We start from the raw sequence: 18,648 nt of genomic DNA on the forward strand, positions 1-18,648 counted from the left end.
CTAGCAACCTCGGCATCCTTGAATTCCAGTTTATGTTCTCAGCCTCTCAACTCAGCTAGATGGCTCCTTGGATTCTGCTCTTTGCTCATGGCTTAGAATGGGCCTCTAGGCAGAAAGCTAGGGCAAGCCTAGGGTTTACCCTGTTTTCTTTCTCGCTGGCCTCCCAGGATCTTGCTGCATACTTAACATGTGAAAACATTTGTTTTATATATTTTCTTCAATTTTCTATTTTTCTAAGGCAAAAAATAAATTCAGACTTTTTTTCCTCCATCATGGCCAAAAGAGAAAATAACATTCTTGAATTCCTAATTAAAATATGTATGATTTGAAAGGAAACCAGTTATTTTCAAATAATTTAAAAAATACTTTTATAAATATGTTACAGTAGTATATTTGCTTAATACATTAAATAACCAAATCTAGTGTGGAGCCTGAAAAGCCTAATTCTAATTCTTTGAGTTCTTTCTGTGATTCCAGATTAGAAACCACTGCTTTTAAACTTAAATTCTCCTCTCCACTCTACCCTCATTCCTTTTCTTTTTCCTGTCCTCTCCTATATATTCCCTGAGAAGTCTTCACATAACAGTAGATAGGAAACTCTAGTTTAAAGAAAGCTTTCTTGAAAAAACAGATACCATCACAAGTAGAGTCTGTTTTAATTCACCAAATAATAAGTCAAACCTAACTATTACTAATTATTACTAATAGTTACTGACCATTGTGTTTATTAAGCAATCACTAATTAACAATAAATTATTGTTAATAACACTATTAAGAACAAAATATGTATATATTATTTTTAAGATTTATTTTATTTATTTGAAAGTCAGAATTAGGGAGGGAGGGAGGGAGAGAGATCTTCCATTTGCTGATTCACTCCCCAAAGGGCCACAACAACCAGAGCTGGGCTAGGCCAAAGCCTGGAGCCAAGAGCTTCATCCAGGTCTCCCATGTGAGTGTAGGGGCCCAAGCACTTGGGCCATCTTTCATTGCTTCCTCAGGCGCATTAGCAGGGAGGGGGATCAGAAGTGGTGCAGCCGGAACTCTAAGCGGGATCCATATAGGATGCTGGTGTTGCAGATGGTAGCTTAACCCCTAATGCCACAATGCTGGCCCATGTAAAAATTTTTTATTAAAGATTGATTTATTTACATGTAAAATTATTAAAAATAATAGGTGACCGGCTGGCGCTGCGGCTCACTAGGCTAATCCTCCGCCTTGCGGCGCCGCGCCGGCACACCGGGTTCTAGTCCGGTCGGAGTGCTGGATTCTGTCCCAGTTGCCCCTCTTCCAGGCCAGCTCTCTGCTGTGGCCAGGGAGTGCAGTGGAGGGTGGCCCAAGTGCTTGGGCCCTGCACCCCATGGGAGACCAGGAGAAGCACCTGGCTCCTGCCATCGGATCAGCGCAGTGCACAGCCGCGGCAGCCATTGGAGGGTGAACCAATGGCAAAGGAAGACCTTTCTCTCTGTCTCTCTCGCTATCCACTCTGCCTGTCAAAATAATAATAATAATAATAATAATAATAGGTGACCTTCTGTTTGTGTGTCTTTTATTGTACCTTTGCCAGGAATCTTTTTCTCTCAGGAAATATTCTTAAATAATTTCATAGTGTAATAATTATTATTTTAATAGTAAATGAAACTTTCTATAAACACAAATCTATTGTTCAGTATATAACATTATTTCCTTTTAGATTTTTATGTCGTTATTTTTAATGTGAAGTGTTACTCAGAGGTTCTAAACCCTAAAATCACCTTTAAGGATTAATGTTACGGAGTTGAATGACATTCATTCTCTTTGTTCATGTCAGTGTCAAGTGCAAATATGTCTTCCTGGTCTGAAAGAACTGAGGTTAAAAGGAGCAGTTGGATTACTAGACTTTTGTGCTCTAGTATGTTGGGTTCTCTGAAGACATAACCAACATGCAACTTTTTTATATAGCATTGTTTTGATCATTGTTTGGGGGTATTAAGCTTTTTAAATTAAATTAAGAATAAATGTTTATACAAATAAAAATGATCAGTTCTCCCTATTTTTCTGTGTTTCTAGGTAGCTGGAACCACCTACTATTGCAGCCATGGAGTCAATGCTTAATAAATTGAAGAGTACTGTTACAAAAGTCACAGCTGATGTCACTAGCGCTGTGATGGGAAATCCTGTCACTAGAGAGTTTGATGTTGGTCGTCACATTGCCAGTGGTGGTAATGGGCTAGCTTGGAAGATTTTTAATGGCACAAAGAAATCAACAAAGCAGGTAAGTTATTCAGAATCTAGTTAGCAAAAGCACATCCTAAGTATCATGAAGTGCATGAATGCATGTTTATGTTAAGACATGCAAAAAGTTGGTAAATGGATTCTTTTTTTTTTTGGTAAATTTTTTTTTTTTAATTTTTTTTGACAGGCAGAGTTAGACAGTGAGAGAGAGACAGAGAGAAAGGTCTTCCTTTTCCCATTGGTTCACTCCCCAAGTGGCCGCTTGCGGCCGATGTGCTGTGCCGATCCGAAGCCAGGAGCCAGGTGCTTCCTCCTGGTCTCCATACGGGTGCAGGGCCCAAGGACCTGGGCCATCTTCCACTGCACTCCCAGGCCACAGCAGAGAGCTGGATTGAAAGAGGAGCAGCTGGGACAGAATCCAGCGCCCCAACTGGGACTAGAACCCGGGGTGCCGGTGCCGCAGGCGGAGGACTAGCCTAGCGAGCTGCGGCGCCGGCCAGGTAAACGGATTCTTAAATGGCTCTTTAGTTCTCATTTCCTCTTCTGAAATCATACAAAGACAAATGCTTTTAAATATATCCTGAATATCCCGGTAATAGATGTGCTCTCTGACATAGTGTAACATCTTGACGATCTGATTTTACTTACTTAATAAAATAGACATGCCAGATGTAAATATTTTATTATATTAGATAGAAATATTTAACAAAATGTATATGTATGAAATTTGTCATGATCCTTAAATTTCCTTTCAGGTTCATTAGTAAATTATCGACAAAATAACTAGTTATTTTTTTTTCAACATTAAATATGTCTTATTTACTGCATTCTTTTTCTCTCCTTTCTCTATAGCCTTTAGAAAATAGACTACTATACTGTTTTGTGTTAAACCTAATGGGTTTTAACACTGGGACATATATATTGCAGAAAATAATCAGTAGTGTGTTTTAGGTTATTTATTTCATACTGATTTTGAAGCTAACTTCATTTAGTAAAGAGTGGTTTGAATGATTTGTAATTTTTTCATTCTTTGGTTATGACACCAACAGATGGTTCAAAGAAATATGGAGGATCATTTGTGTTAAATTTTACTATTAGCTTCTCTTGTAATTGTTAAAGAATCATGTTCAGGTTTAAAATCTTTGTAGAAATATGTTCTTTCAAAAATCACTGTTTCCAAAATTACTTTTACTTCCCTACAAGTGAAATACATGATTGTAAGATGTACGGAATTTATTATGCAGACTTCCCAATCACAGTCATACGATTGTGAGTATATATTTTTTGATATTTCCAAATAATTTGTTTCTCAGACAGCTATACTGAAGATCAAATTGGTTTTGGTTATACTTTTATGAAATAGGAGTCTTGGTTTTATGATAAATTGCTGGTATATGGTTTATACCTAACTGTTAAATCTAGTTTTTATTGCCACTTGGTTGGAATTCTTTATTGAGATGATAAGATGATCTGAATCTTGAGTGCTGATTCATACAAGCTTTTTTCTTGATTGTTTCAAGTCACCAAGATCTTGCCCATCTATAAAGTAGTTTCTTGAAAAACCACTCCTTAAAAAACTGTAATGGCATTACAGAAATGGCTGAACTCTAATACTAGTGCATAATGCTTTTAAAAATTAATCATAAGGACAAGCATTGTGGCATAGCAGAAAACAAAGAAAAAATGTGATGCTGGCTTCTCATTTTGGGGGCAGTTCTTGTCCCAGCTTCTCCACTTCCAATCCAGCTTGCTGCTAATGGTCTGGGAAAAGCAGTGGAGGATGGCCCAAGTGTTGGGTCCCTGTCACCATGTGGGAACCCAGATAAGGCTTCTGACTCTTGGCTTCAGCCTGGCTCAGCCCTGGACATTGTGGCCATCTGGGGAATGAACCAGTGGATGGAAGATTTTCTTTCTCTCTCTGTCTCTCCGTCTTTCTGTAACTTCAATGTTAAAATATATAAAGAAATATTTTTAAAATGGTAAAAAATTGATTATATAAGATGAAAACAAGGATGCCAGATAAATAAAATCATGCATTTTTATTAAGAATGTGGTAACAGAAATTGATCACCGGGACTAGTGAGATGGCATTGGTACATGCCACCTTGATGGAATTGAATTGGAATCCCCTGGTATGTTTCTAACTCTACCGTTTGAGTAAGTCAGCTTGAGCATGTCCTGAATTGCACATCTCTTCCCTCTCTTATTCCCACTCTTATATTTAACAGTGATCACTTTTCAGTTAAGTTTCAACACTTGAGAATAACTGTGTATTGATTACAGTATTCAACCAAAAGTATTAAGTAGAACAAACATAAAAAATACTAAAAGGGATAACGTATTAAGTTGTTCATCAACAGTCAGGGCAAGGGCTGATCAAGTCACTGTTTCTCATAGTGTTCATTTCACTTTAACAGGTTTCCTTTATGGTGCTCAGTTAGTTGTCACCGATCAGGGAGAACATATGGTATTTGTCCCTTTGGGACTGGCTTATTTCACTCAGCATAATGCTTTCCAAATTCCTAACAGGGATCACTTTTCAGTTCACAATTGATCATAATGATAGGACTAAGAGCCAAAGGGAGCACATAAACAAGACTAGTGTCTGCAAATACTAGCTGATAGAATAAAAAAGGGAGACAACGATCCAACATGGGAAGCGAGATACACAGCAGACCCATAGAATGGCAGATGTCCTAAACAGCACTCTGGCCTCACAACTAGCCCTTAAGGCACGTGGATCTGGCTGAAAAGCCCATGAGAGTATTACAGGCATGGAAAGCCAAAACACTCTGGCCAAAAAAAAAAAAAAAAAAAAAAACCTAAATGAAAGATCTCCGCGAATGAGATCCCAGTGGAAAGAACAGGTCATCAAAGAAGGAGGTACCTTTCTCTGAAGGGAGGAGAGAACCTCCACTTTGACTATGACCTTGTCTAAATATGATCAGAGTTGATGAACTCAAAAGGCTTCCATAGCCTTGGCAACTCATGACAAGAGCCTAGGGTGATTACTGATGCCATAAACAACAGTGTCAATTTGTTAAGTCAACAACAGGAGTCACTGTGTACTTACTGCTCATGTAGGATCTCTGTCCTTAATGTGCTGTACATTGTGATTTAATGCTATAACTAGTACTCAAACAGTATTTTTCACTTTGTGTTTCTATGTGGGTGCAAACTGTTGAAATCTTTACTTAATATATGCTAAACGATCTTCTGTATATAAAGAGAATTGAAAATGAATCTTGATGTGAATGGAAGGGGGGAGGAGGGAGAGGGAAAGGGGAGGGTTGTGGGTGGGAGGGAAGTTATGGCGGGGGGGAGCCATTGTAATCCATAAGCTGTACTTTGGAAATTTATATTCATTAAATAAAAGTTAAAAAAAAAATGTGGTAACATAATAGTGTCTTGTGCTTTACCTAAGGAATTCTCAGTACATCTAATGTCACTAATTTATATGTTGGAGCTTCAGTTGCTCTTCATAGAACACAAATGATAGAGCCCCATTCTCAACTATTGACTGCCAGGACTGGGTTCTCTTAGGAAACTTTGCTCCATTCCATTTTTTCCCTCAAATTTACTAATTTGAAGCAAGAAAACAATTTTGGAACATACCAGTGCTCTCAGGAACATTTTTTAAATTTTATGTTTTTTTGCCTCCTTCAAACTAAGTAGTCATAACTGAGTATCCTGTCTTTATCACTGGTTAAAACCTTAAGGAATGTGCTGTCTCTAACCAACTTGACATTGAAGTCTGGTTTTAATTTCTTCCTTAATCAAAAATATATTATTTTTCATTTCCTTATTTTTATTTACAGTGAATCATATAAACAGATAATATAAAGCTATACTATCCATTATGATAGCTACTAGACATATCTGTTTCCATTATTAAAACTAATTACAGGGGCTGGTGCTGTGGTGCAGTGGATTAACGCCTTGACCTGAAGCACCGACAACCCATATGGGCGCTGGTTCTAGTCTTGGCTGCTCCTTTTCCAATGCAGCTCTCTGCTATGGCCTGGGAAAGCAGTGGAAGATGGCTCAAGTACTTGGGCCCCTGCACCTGTGTGGGAGACCCGGAAGAAGCTCCTGTCTCCTGGCTTCGGATCAGCACAACTCCGGCCATTGCGGCCACCTGGGGAGTGAACCATTGGAAGGAAGACCTCTCTCTCTCTCTACCTCTCCTCTCTCTATGTAACTCTGACTTTCAAATAAATATATCTTTAAAAAAAAAAAAACTAAATATAATTCAGTTCCTTAGTTGCACTAGTCACATTTTAAGTGTTTCTAACCCACATGTGGCTAGTACTATCATAATAGACAAAGCAAATTTAGAACTTTATATCATTACAGAAAGTTCTCTTAGGCAGTGCTGATCTAGAGAAACTAAAAGAAAAATAATGAAAAATGATATTATTCTTAGTCACCTTTTTTCTCCCCATAAACGGGCATTATGACTCAGTGCATCTTTCCTACCCTCCCAGCCTCTTTTACCCACTTTCCCTAAAGAGACTTATTTGTTTAGTTAGTTATTTGTTTATTTGAAAGGCAGAGAGATACAGAGGAGATATAACTTCCATCTGCTGGTTCACTTCCCGAATGGCTGCAACTGCCAGGGCCGACCCAGGCTGAAGTCAGGAACCTAGAACCCATCCAGGTCTCGCATGTGGGTGACAGGGGCCCAAGCACTTGGACCATCTTCTGCTGTCTTCTCAGGCACATACATTACCAGGGAGCTGGATTGGAAGTGGAGCAGCTGGGAGAACTGGCACTCCCAAATAGGACACCAGCGGTACAGGCAGCAGCTTAGCTCACTGTGCCACACACCAGCCTCTTTGTAGTGAGTAACTTATGAAAATGCAATAAAAAGTTGCTGAGATTCCTCAAAACAAGTAATTTTTTTTGCATTTATTTTGTCAGGCTAGTTTTGTATATTTACATACATGTATATACTATGAAGATTTAAAAACATTATTTGGATAAATTATTAACTATAAAGTTTGTAAACATGTTGAAATTGATGTATTTATAATTTATCAATGCGTAATTGATACTTATAGCTTATTGGTATTTGGTGCTACCGTTTAGGTTTATGTACTAATGGTATAAACCACTAATGTACATGTGGATTTGTTCAGTTTCCTTTATAAGTATCATTTGGAAGCATTTCTTGGTCCTTTTACTCTATTTTTGTTGTTGTTGTTGAAATTTATTCATTTGAAAGGCAGAGTGACAGAGAGAAATATCTTCTATCCATTGATTCATATCCCAAATGGCCTCAACATCTAGGACTGGGCCAGACCGAGGCCCAGAGCCAGGAACTCCATCCTGGTTTCTCATGAAGGTGGCAGGGACTCAAGTACCCCAGGCTCATTAGCAAAGAGCAATATCAAAAGTGAAGTAGCTGGGATGTGAGCCAGCTCTCCTGAATGGGATGTGGTTGCCTCAAGCAGTGGCTTGAACTGCTGTGCCACAGTGCTGGTCCGCTTAAATTTTATTCTTGTTTTTATATATGTGCCATTGGAGCAATCATGATGTTTATCTCTTTTAGTCTCAGTAGGGATGCTAAACATTTCCAGGTGATAAGCAAAGAGCAAAAGTTATGTTGTCTATTTTAAATTGTAAACTTATTTTTAAGAGCTTAGGTACAACATGGCATGTGCACCAATTATGAGTACAACTTGATGAATGTTCTCAGTGAACATACTCATATGACTAGCACTCTGATCAAGAAATAAAACCTCAATAATAACTGATGTACTTTTCTGCTCCTGGCTCCTACGTCCCTTCTCTTCAGTGGTAACCATTATTCTGGTCCTTTAACACTTTAAAATTATTTGGCCTGTTAATGAACTGTATTGAAATGGAATTATATGATGTATACTCTTGTGTTTGGCTCCTTAATATCTATGTGGTTGAGCACAGCAAGTTTTCTTTTTATTCATAAATAAAGTACTGCTATGAACATTCTTGTGGGAGTATGTATCATATGACAGATCATTTAGATATGGATTGCTAAATTTTAATGGATTTGTTTGTGCTAAACAGTTTGTCCGGAGCTGTTGTACCAATGTCTACTTTTACCAGCAGTAACGGTTTGTCTACATCCCTACCAACCTTGTTACATAGTCAGTCTTTTATCTTAGGCATTCTGGGTGGAAGTTCTATTTAAGTTATGAAAATTAAGAGTAATATTCCATGCTCCCCTCCCACCTGAACTTTTAAAATGTCTAATTGCAGATAGTGTTCATACTACTGTGCTTCTGTTACACCTTTGTAACTGACAGCCATTCTACAGTTTTATGCTTAGGCTTAAAATATTTATCTGAACATAGATACTGCTTTCAAACATATTCTCTTGTTCTTTCTTTTTGTTTTTAATTTTTATTATTTGTTATTTGAGAGTGAGAGAGAGAGAGAAAAAAATGTTGGCTCATTCCCCAAATGCCTATAGTAGCTAGTACTGGACCAAGCCAAAGCTGGAAGCTTGAAACTCAATTCCAGTTCACCCTGTGAGTGGCAGGAACCTACTTGAACCAATACCTGCTGCCTCCCAAGATTCACATTAACAGGAAAGTGGAATGCACAGTAGAGCCATGACTCCAATTCAGGCTTTCCAATAATGCAGTGTGGACTTACTTATTTTTGAATGTACAACTTTTGGATTATAATGGCTTTTCCCCCCATAACCTCCCTCCCACCCGCAACCATCCCATCTCCCACTCCCTGTCCCATCCCATTCTTCATCAAAATTCATTTTCAATTATCTTTGCATACAGAAGGTCAACGTGATATATACTAAGATTTCAACAGTTTGCACCCACACAGATACACAAAGTATAAAGTACTGTTTGAGTAGTAGTTTCACCGTTAATTTGCATAGTACAAGAGCAATGTGGACTTCTTAACCAATGACTTAATCAAATGCCAACCCCTGCAGATCTTTCTAAAGTGTATTTGATGCGGGGCTGACACTGTGGTGTAGCGGGTAAAGCTGCCACCTGCGGTGCTGGCATCCCATATGGACACTGGTTCGAGTCCCAGCTCCTCTGCTTCCAATCTAGCTCTCTACTGTGGCCTGGGAAAGAAGTAGAAGATGGCCTAAGTCCTTGGGCCCCTGCACCCATGTAGGAGACCAGAAGAGGCTTCTGGCTCCTGGCTTCGGATTGGTACAGCTCCAGCTGTGGACTGCCAATTGGGGTGTGAACCAGTGAATGGAAGACCTCTCTCTCTGCCTCTCCTCTCTCTGTGTAACTCTGCCTTTCAAATAAATAAATAAATCTTAAAAAAAAAGTATTTGAGAAAAATGTCCTTGATTGAATCTCATTGGCTTTTCTGATTTTTTTTAAAGATTTATTTATTTTAAAGGCAGAACAACAGAGAGGGAAATATAGGTGGTCCTGGAGAGATATAGAGATTCCTTCCAGCCCACTAGTTCATTCTCCAAATGACTGCAATAGTCAAGTCTGGGCCAAACGGAAGCTAGGAGCTTCGAACCCCATCTTGGTCTCACACATGGGTGACAGGGGCCCAAGTGTGTGTTTGTACTGTCTTCAACTGCCTTTCCAGGTGCATTAGCTGGAAGCCTTATCAGAAGCACAGCTGCTGGGGCTTGAACTGGCATTCCAATATGGAATGCTGGTATGCAAGCCATGTGTTAACCCACTGTGCCAAATGGCCAGTTCCTACTTTTCTAATTTTTAAATTATATTTTGTTTAAACAAATCATTAAGGATGGAATTTTTTTAGCCAAATTAATAAATGAGAAATGCTTATTTATGTATATACATACATAAACATATAGATGTTTATGAATATGTTTTTTAAATAAAAATTAGAGTACTGTCACCTTACCTGTTAGAAGGAATATTATGACTATCAAGGCTGCTAATTTGTTACAATAGTTTGTAATAAAAACTCTACATAAATAGTTTCTGTCTCACAGTTTCTCTACATAAATAGTTTCTGTTTACTTAAGTCCAAGTAGAAAAATAATTCCACATTTCTTTAAGCTGTCCTATAGCAAGCTAAGGAATTTATTTTTGGAGGTTTTTAAAAAATATATGTATTTATTTATTTATTTATTGTTAGAAAAATAAAATTCTGGTTTATTGTTGGACAGCATTGTTTCACACATACATCAAACAAGCCAAAAAAAAAAAAAAAAAAAAACAAATAGCAACTTCATAGACAAACAAAGGAAAAAAGGAAACCTTTTATCTTTGGCCTTTTTAACAATCTCATACAAACCATCTACTTATAGTACTGCTAAGTACACACACAAAAAAAGTTACTGGAATGCTTGGAATAAGATTTTTTTTTGTTGTCTTTTTGGCTTTTTTACAAGGTTTTTTTTTCTCCTTTGAGATTATAATGAACATGGTCACAGCACAAGTAGAGTCAGAAGTAGGACAGAGAACGCTCTGAAGGCTGGTTAGTCATCCCGAGATCATTAAAAATAGCTGACCCCTAAAAATATATACAAAAATGTAAAATGCAAATGATAAAAATACAAACAACTTTTCCTTTTAAAACTACTTTTAAGAAAAAAAGCCGGGCCTGAAAGTTTTGTTTCTTTCCTGCCCTGTTAGAATTCACTTGATTTGATTGGGTGGTGAGGGCGCCTGCCGCCACGAGGTGGCGCTGCTGCGGGGGTGACCACGTTTAGATTCTGAGAAGGCGGCCTTGATTTTTTTTTTAAAGTTTAACTTTTCCTTATTTTATTTTATTATTTTTTGATAGGCAGAGTGGACAGTGAGAGAGACAGAGAGAAAGGTCTTCCTTTTCCGTTGGTTCACCCTCCAATGGCCCTTATGGCTGGCGTGCTGCGCTGATCCGAAGCCAGGAGCCAGGTGCTTCCTCCTGGTCTCCCATGCGGGTGCAGGACCCAAGCACTTGGGCCATCTTCCACTGCACTGCCGGGCCACAGCAGAGAGCTGGCCTGGAAGAGGGGCAAACAGGACAGAATCCGGCGCCCCGACTGGGACTAGGACCCGGTGTGCCGGCGCTGCAGGCGGAGGAGTAACCTATTGAACCGCAGCGCCGGCCTAACTTTTCCTTTTTTGCCGTCTAGTCATCTTCCTCAGTCCTCTGCTTCTTGGTGTCAGCATCGTCCTCCTCATCATCATCAGCTGCCCGTTTGCCTGCAGTTGCCTCGGCCTCCTCATCTTCATCTCCATCCTCTTCCTCACCATCGCCCTCTTCCTCCACCTCCTCTCCACCTTCCTCCTCTTCATCTACCTCCTTATTCCCCTCCTGCTCCCCCCATTTTCCTCATTAGCATTGCCATTGGCAGGAGCGTGTCTCCCATTCTCTGCCTCCTCCACAACTTCCTTCTTCTCCTTCAAGTCCTTGGTGGTGATCTTGGAGCTGGTGTCCACGGCCATGTCTGACGTGGTGGGGCACCCTTGATCCCATGTAGCCGACTTAAGAGGAAGCGAGAGTTCAGGCACTCTGGAGACAAAGCTGCCACAGTGTGCAGCAGCGGAGGTGGCTGCAGGGAGCCAGTCCAGGAACAGTGCAAAGGTGGCTTTTCAGAGCAGCCAGTCTAAAAAAATATGTTTTTAGAGGCAGGTGTTTGGCCTAGTGGTTAAGTTGCCTATGTCCCATATCAGAATATCTGGGTCATTCCCACGTATGGCTCCTGATTGCATCTCCTTGGCTGTGTAGACCCCCAGAAGCAGCAAGTGTTATGGCTCAAGTAGTTGGATCCCTGCGACCCACAAGGGAGACCTGGATTGAGTTCCTGGTTCTTGGATTCAGGTCTGACCCTGGCCCAACCCTGGCCATTGCACGCATTTGAGGGGAGTGAACTAGCAGACGGGAGCTATTCCTCTCATGAATACATTTAAAAATTTAAAGAAAATAACATGTATATGTGTATATGTTTATATATATAATTGCCTGGTCTCTGGTGATTTAAGCATTTATTATTAAATATTTCTATTTATCTTGACACAAATTCAACATTGCCAGGTAACTACTCTTCAAAACTGATTTGACTTAACATTTATTAGTTGTCTTCTAATGTCCCACATTTACTTATTATGACTTTTATATCCACTTTTATAGTAAACTTCTTTAAATAGGAAGCTTTGGTGATAATTTGCCTTAAAAGTTGTATTTATTGGCCTGGTTTTTTTTCCTGACTTCTTAAGGAACTTTATAACACCTTCAAATAAATGATTGTTTCCACCTTTGAAGATAGAGAAAATTGATTGATTTAAAAATGGTTATATGGTAGAAATTTAATTGTTCATGAAGTCCATGTAGGCTTCAACATAGTTCCTTACTTATTATAAAATCTACATTATATTTTCCAATGTCAGTATTCTTCGGTTAGGCTTGCTATTATTATGTGGACAAATGTGCAATTAAATTTTAATAAATAATTTTGGTAATTAAAAGTTTTAAACATTGACATTGTGCAGAGCTGAATCTGCCAGTCAAGTTGGCTTAGATAAAAAATGATCACTGAATATCTAATAATTTTAAGGGGTACCTATTGTTACATTTCAGTCTTTTAAAAAATAAACCTATTTATAAATTAATGTAAATGAAAGTTTCATTTAATTGTTTTGAACAAAGAATATTATCAAAAATTAGGTTAAAAATGAAAAGTATGATGCTTGGCAGTCACCTGTGGCCAGTTAGTAGGGGTCCATAAAGTAGAAATCACAGAACCATCTGTATTTCAGAGAGCATTTCTAGTGGCTAGGTTAGTGGAGGACTTTACATTATGCAATGGATTTTATTAATTGAACTATCTTGTTTTCAGCTATGCAGTAAGCAAATTTTTAAAAATTATGAATTAAGTCTAAACCAAATGGAACATCCTGTTGTGACAACTACTACAGTTTTTAGAATAATTTTAGAGCCTGTTTTCTTTAGAGGTAGGCTGCTGAAGAAAAAATGCTTTTTTAGTAGGTAACCTTCTTTACCAATGTGTTTTAAGGAATATGCTTTGAGTAAGTAGTAGAATGTCAATTATTGTTTATATTTTGTCAATAGTGTGTTTATAAAAAAAGATCTCAGATTTTAATTAGAGTTGGAGGTTACTGACTGTTAAGTAGAAGATATGCTGGCTGTTGTACTAATTCATCTTTTTTATACATTTGAAATTTGTCATAATAAAAAGTTGAAAATATTTTAATCTGATAATGGAGTGGGCATGGTGCACAGGGTAAGCTGCCTCTTGGAATGTCCACATCTCAGAGTGTCTGGTTGGTGTCCTGGCTACCCTCTACTTCAGATCCAACTTCCTGCTGATATGCATTTTGGGAGGTTGCAGATGACAGTTTAAGTACTTGAATCCCTGCCACCCATGTGGGAGACCTGGATGGAATCTGGGCTCCCGGTTTTGGTCTGGCTGTTATGGGCATTTGGGGAGTGAACCTCCCGTCCCCTCCCTTCCCCACCCCCCTCCCCTCCCCTCCCCTCCCCTCCCCTCCCCTTCCCTCTCCCCTCTTCTCCCCTCTTCTCCCCTCTTCTCCCCTCCGCTCTCCTCTCCTCCCCTGCTCCTTTCCTCCCCCCTCCTCTCCCCTCTCCCCTCTCCTTGGGGAGTGAACCAGTGGATGGAAAAATCTCTCTCTTCCTCCCTTCCCCTCCCCTCCCCTTTCCTCTCTCCTCTCTCCTCTCTTCTCTCTCTCTCCCTCCCTCCCTTTCAAATAAAATGAGAAAAAAAAAACCTATTAATTGCTTATCTTTATTGTCAGTAGCTGATGAACATCTGAATGTCTTCTAGCTGTAAGAAACTACTAGATCCAGTGGGGCATACAGAGACACATAAGGGACTGTTTCTTCATTGTTTCTTGAAAGTCCTTCAACATGACAAGACTTACAAGAAGTGATATGTGTCAGCAGAGTGGGGAGTGTAGCACAGTACTGAAAGAAAAACATAAATTGAAGATGATGCTAAATTCTGACGAAAGATTTTGAAGTAAAAAGTGCAAATTTTATTTAAGGAAGTCAATATGAAACCTGAGGGATTAATAATACCACTTTTATGTAATTAATTAATTTTACATGATTGAAACAGAGAAAAAAATTTTTAAGAGAGTTGAAAACTTGTTCTAACCTATGTAGGAATCAATCATCTTTGACCTAAAACAATAAATGAGTGTTTGAAAGAAAGAGTTTTATATTGTTTCTTTTCTTTTTGAACTATTGTGTTCTTTATAGAGTACTCAAGCTGAGAACTCAAGAGCCATTTCAGGTGATATTTTTTTCTCAAGACTTACAACATCTTGAAGAAATAAACGCGTTTAAATTAAGTGCATTTATAAAATGTGTTATAGCAAAACACTAAAATAGGATTGTGCACATTATTGGTGAGCTGAGAACTTGAACTTCTAGGTCATTAGTTTTCATTCAAATTAATATTACATAAAACTCTTATTTCCTAGTTGTCCTGTGTGTTGTAACGGTCAAAAGAACTATGATTATGTGTTTATATATGACAGCTATTTAAAGCTGTCACTCAAATGATTCCTTGCCTGGAGGCACACGTTTTCCTTTTGTGTGCCATGTTTGCCTTGTGCTGTTTTTGGGTAAATAGAATGATATATTGACTAAGATTATTCTTCTAGAATTAAAGTACTTATTTTGAATCTTGATTTTTCATCTCACTCATTGTGAGATCTTAAATGAAACATTTACTCTTAAATGAACATTACCCCTTAATTGAAACATTACCCCTTAATGAACATTACCCCTTAATTGAAACATTACCCCTTAAATGAAACATTTACATTATCTTAAATGAAACAGTGTCCTTATCTGTAAAGGTAATAATAACTTGTTTATAGGATTGCTATGAAGAAACAACCCTTGATCAACATTAGAACAGTGCTTGGATTTAACTATACAAATATTAGCTATTGTTATTTCTGTAAGTAGTTAACTTGGGAATGTCTACAAAATTTGTAAAATTCTCTAGTAGACTAATACCTGAAACTTCACCTATAGAGTATATTATAGTATGTTCATTCTTTATCTTATTCCTTTTATGACTCTGGTATGAAAATAATACCAGGGTTTGAGACAAGGTCAACAAAAATAGGTGGCAGAAGTGGGATTTCAATTTAGGTTTATGTAGCTCTGGAAACTGGGCTTTTAACCTCTGATATACTCTAATGTGATGCTGATTATTTGTGTCTGTGTAATATAGGTGTGGAATCAGGTATATATTACATCACTTTGTTTAGCCTAATGTGTTCATGTTTTTTACGAAGTTGACAGTCTGATGAGTCTCTTGTCTTTCAAAGATACTTCCTGACTGTTGGTCTTAAATGTGCATATCATTGCTCAGAACGGTGTTATTTGTCCAATTTATGTTCACAGAAAGCTGTTACCGGTAATAGAAAAATAACAAAGTATAGATCATGTTGTTAATCAGTGGTATAACACTGTTAGCTAACATTTATTGAATGTTTATAATATATCAGGTATTGTGATAACTTTCATATTACTTTGTCATTTATTCTCCAATAATTCTATGAAGTATTCCTAATAATATAACAACATAAAATATAACAACATGATAATGCTAGATAATATATTTTCTTAAAGATTTATTTTATTTATTTGAAAGACAGCGTTAATTACAGAGAGAAGTAGAGACAGAGAGGGAGAGGTCTTCCATCCGCTGGATCACTCCCCAGATGGCCGCAACGGCAGGAGCTGAGCCAATCCGATGCCAGGAGCCAGGAGCTTCTTCCAGGTCTCCCACGTGGGTGCAGGGGCCCAAGGACTTGGGCCATCTTCTATTGCTATCCCAGGCCATAGCAGAGAGCTGGATCGGAAGAGGAACAGCGGGGACTAGAACGAGAGCCCTATGGGATTCTGGCGCTTCAGGCCAGGGCGTTAACCTGCTGCGCCTCACCGCCAGCCCCAATACTAGATAATATTAAGACTACTTCATAGGCTGTCACCCATCAGCAGCTGTTTTTCACCTCGTGTCAAGGCTATTGGTTGATTTATTAAAAAGGAGGAAACGGATCAGATATAGTTCCTTTGGTAACTGAGGGAGAAAGAAAAGAAATTGTAGACAGAGTATGTACTTTTAATATTAATATCATAATATTAATATTATGAGTAAGCTGTGAATTAATTCAAAGAGTGGTGATAGGGGAAGAACTTCTTGTACTAGTAACCATTCCTTTACTACCCATAACAAATTGGGGGAAGGGCAATATAGAGAATATAGTTTATTTATGTGTCAAAAATTGCTTGTGAATTAGCATTTTTATAAGTAAGCGCTTCCTGACTTAAAACTTTCCTTTCAAAAAACTCTCCAAGATTTTATAATAAACTCCAGGGCTTTAGTGAATACCATTATGGATTTTTAAACATTTGAACTTCAGTGTAAGTTCTGGTTAAATAAGAGATTTCTACATAGGGGGAGCAACACATTACATACAGTTATACATGCTTCTGATACCTGAATTCAAAGGTGGGAGTTTGTTGTGTTCTCTTTAGATGAGGATTCTGGATCTCATACTTTTAAAAATATTTAGAATTACTAATCACTAAGACACCAACTTTTTTATTTCAGAAGAACGTTACAGTGGTTCTGCAATTTCCATGGCATTAGTTTTTAGTTATTCCTATGTAGACTGTTGTGAAACTCAACTATAATTTTATTACTTTTATATGTTTAACTTGATTAAAATTATTTTATTAGGAAGTGGCTGTTTTTGTCTTTGATAAAAAGCTGATTGACAAATACCAAAAATTTGAAAAGGATCAAATCATCGATTCTCTAAAACGAGGAGTCCAGCAGTTGACTCGGCTACGACACCCTCGGCTTCTTACTGTTCAGCATCCTTTAGAGGAATCAAGGTAAATTTTTTTAGAAGAAATTTATATAGAAAATTTCCTGAAAAAAATAGTTCAAAATAACTGTTTGAAATCTATTTGAAATATTGTCAATGAAAAATTTTTATTAGCCAAATGTTGAATTCTTATGGATTATTTTCCTAAAATGTATTTGAATTATCTATGTTTGTGTCTCCTTTTGAAATATTAACACTTTATTCACATTTGCCTCAGACTTCTCTAGATACCCTTGCTTTGTAAACTTTCTCCACATCATAACCTCAAATTTCTTCCTTCCTCATCTCTAGCAGATTATATTCCCAGCTGTTAATTCAAAGGATCTTAATCAAGAGGTTTGCTGATTGTGTTTTCTGGTCCTTAGGACTCTAAGGATGGGAGAGAAACAGGCAGGTGGAACATGCAGAGATAGCATGATTCCTATGCCCCATCTCTCTGTAATCAAAACAGACCAAGTTTTATCTATGAGGGTACTTTAGAAAGTTCTTGAGAGACTGGATTTTAAAAAAATATTTTAGTGCAAAAAATTTAAAATCCATAGTTTTTTCATAATACACGTTTGTGAACTCTTTAAAGACCCCTCAGATTTTATAAATTTAATTTCTGTGAAATTAATAATTTGGAATCTTCATAACCATTCTTTACTCTCCCAAATGTCTCTTGGCCCCTTGGCCCATAGCCTCTTAAAGGCAAGGGATTCTTTCAAAGAAAAAAAAAAAGGAAAAACATCTACCATGTCAAAAATTATGCTAAAGTGCTTTAACCTGTTTAACTTATTTAAATCTCATAATTATGTAAGAGAATAGCATCAGAGATGTTACTTAAACTGGATGGCTGTGTGTGTCAACTGAGATTCTTCGTCGCAATTCCTGGGGCTTTTTTTTTTTTCGTATACTGTACCATTCTTTGCCTACCCAGAATTATGCTCTTATGTCTTTTATCATGAAACATTTTTTTATTTCTTCTTTTTATAAGTAAACCCAGAAGACATATTTGCTATCTCTTTTTTTAAAAAAATTTTTTTTAATTTTATTTATTTGAGAGGTAGAGTTACAGACAGAGGGAGAGACAGAGAGAAAGGTCTTTCAGCCACCGGTTCACTCTCCAAATGGCCGCAATGGCTGGAGCTGGGTCAATCAGAAGCCAGGAACCAGGAGCTTCTTCCAGTTCTCCACGTGGGTGCAGGGGCCCAAGCACTTGGACCATCTTCCACTGCCTTCCTAAACCATAGCAGACAGCTGAATTGGAAGAGGAGCAGCCAGGACATGAGGATTGGGTTAGGCCAAAACCAGGAACCAGGAACTGAATCTGGGTCTCCTACATGGGTTACACAGACCCAAGTACTTGAGCCATCATCTGCTGCCTTCCAGAGAAGCTGGAATTAGGAACAGATCTGGGACTCTAACCTAGGAACTGTGATGCAGGATTTAGGTGTCCCAGTGTCTTAACTGCTATGCCAAATTCCTGCCCCCATTGTGCTTTCTAAATCTGAGGGGACTAATTTGCCACACTTGTCTTGCACACTGCTGACTCTGTGTTTAAGCTATTTCCTTTGGAGTGTTTTATCAGTGGCTATAGTGTCACCTGTGAGAATCT

The 18,648-nt window shown here is 38.1% G+C and overlaps 1 protein-coding gene across 2 annotated transcripts in view; it reads left to right on the forward strand.

Annotated features, from left to right (window-relative positions):
• SCYL2 (SCY1 like pseudokinase 2) overlaps positions 1–18,648 on the forward strand; it is a 68,814-nt gene that overhangs the window by 14,781 nt on the left and 35,385 nt on the right. For both annotated transcript variants that reach the window (XM_051846573.3, XM_051846576.3), the window contains exons 2-3: positions 2,050–2,254; positions 16,901–17,058. In XM_051846573.3, coding sequence (XP_051702533.1) covers positions 2,078–2,254; positions 16,901–17,058 — 335 coding nt within the window. In that variant the 5' untranslated portion in view covers positions 2,050–2,077. The remainder of the gene's footprint in view (positions 1–2,049; positions 2,255–16,900; positions 17,059–18,648) is intronic.

The sequence above is a fragment of the Oryctolagus cuniculus genome, chromosome 11 (genome assembly GCF_051225735.1).
Source record: "Oryctolagus cuniculus isolate XC-2025 breed Fujian yellow rabbit chromosome 11, ASM5122573v1, whole genome shotgun sequence".
Taxonomy (NCBI): Eukaryota; Metazoa; Chordata; class Mammalia; order Lagomorpha; family Leporidae; genus Oryctolagus; species Oryctolagus cuniculus.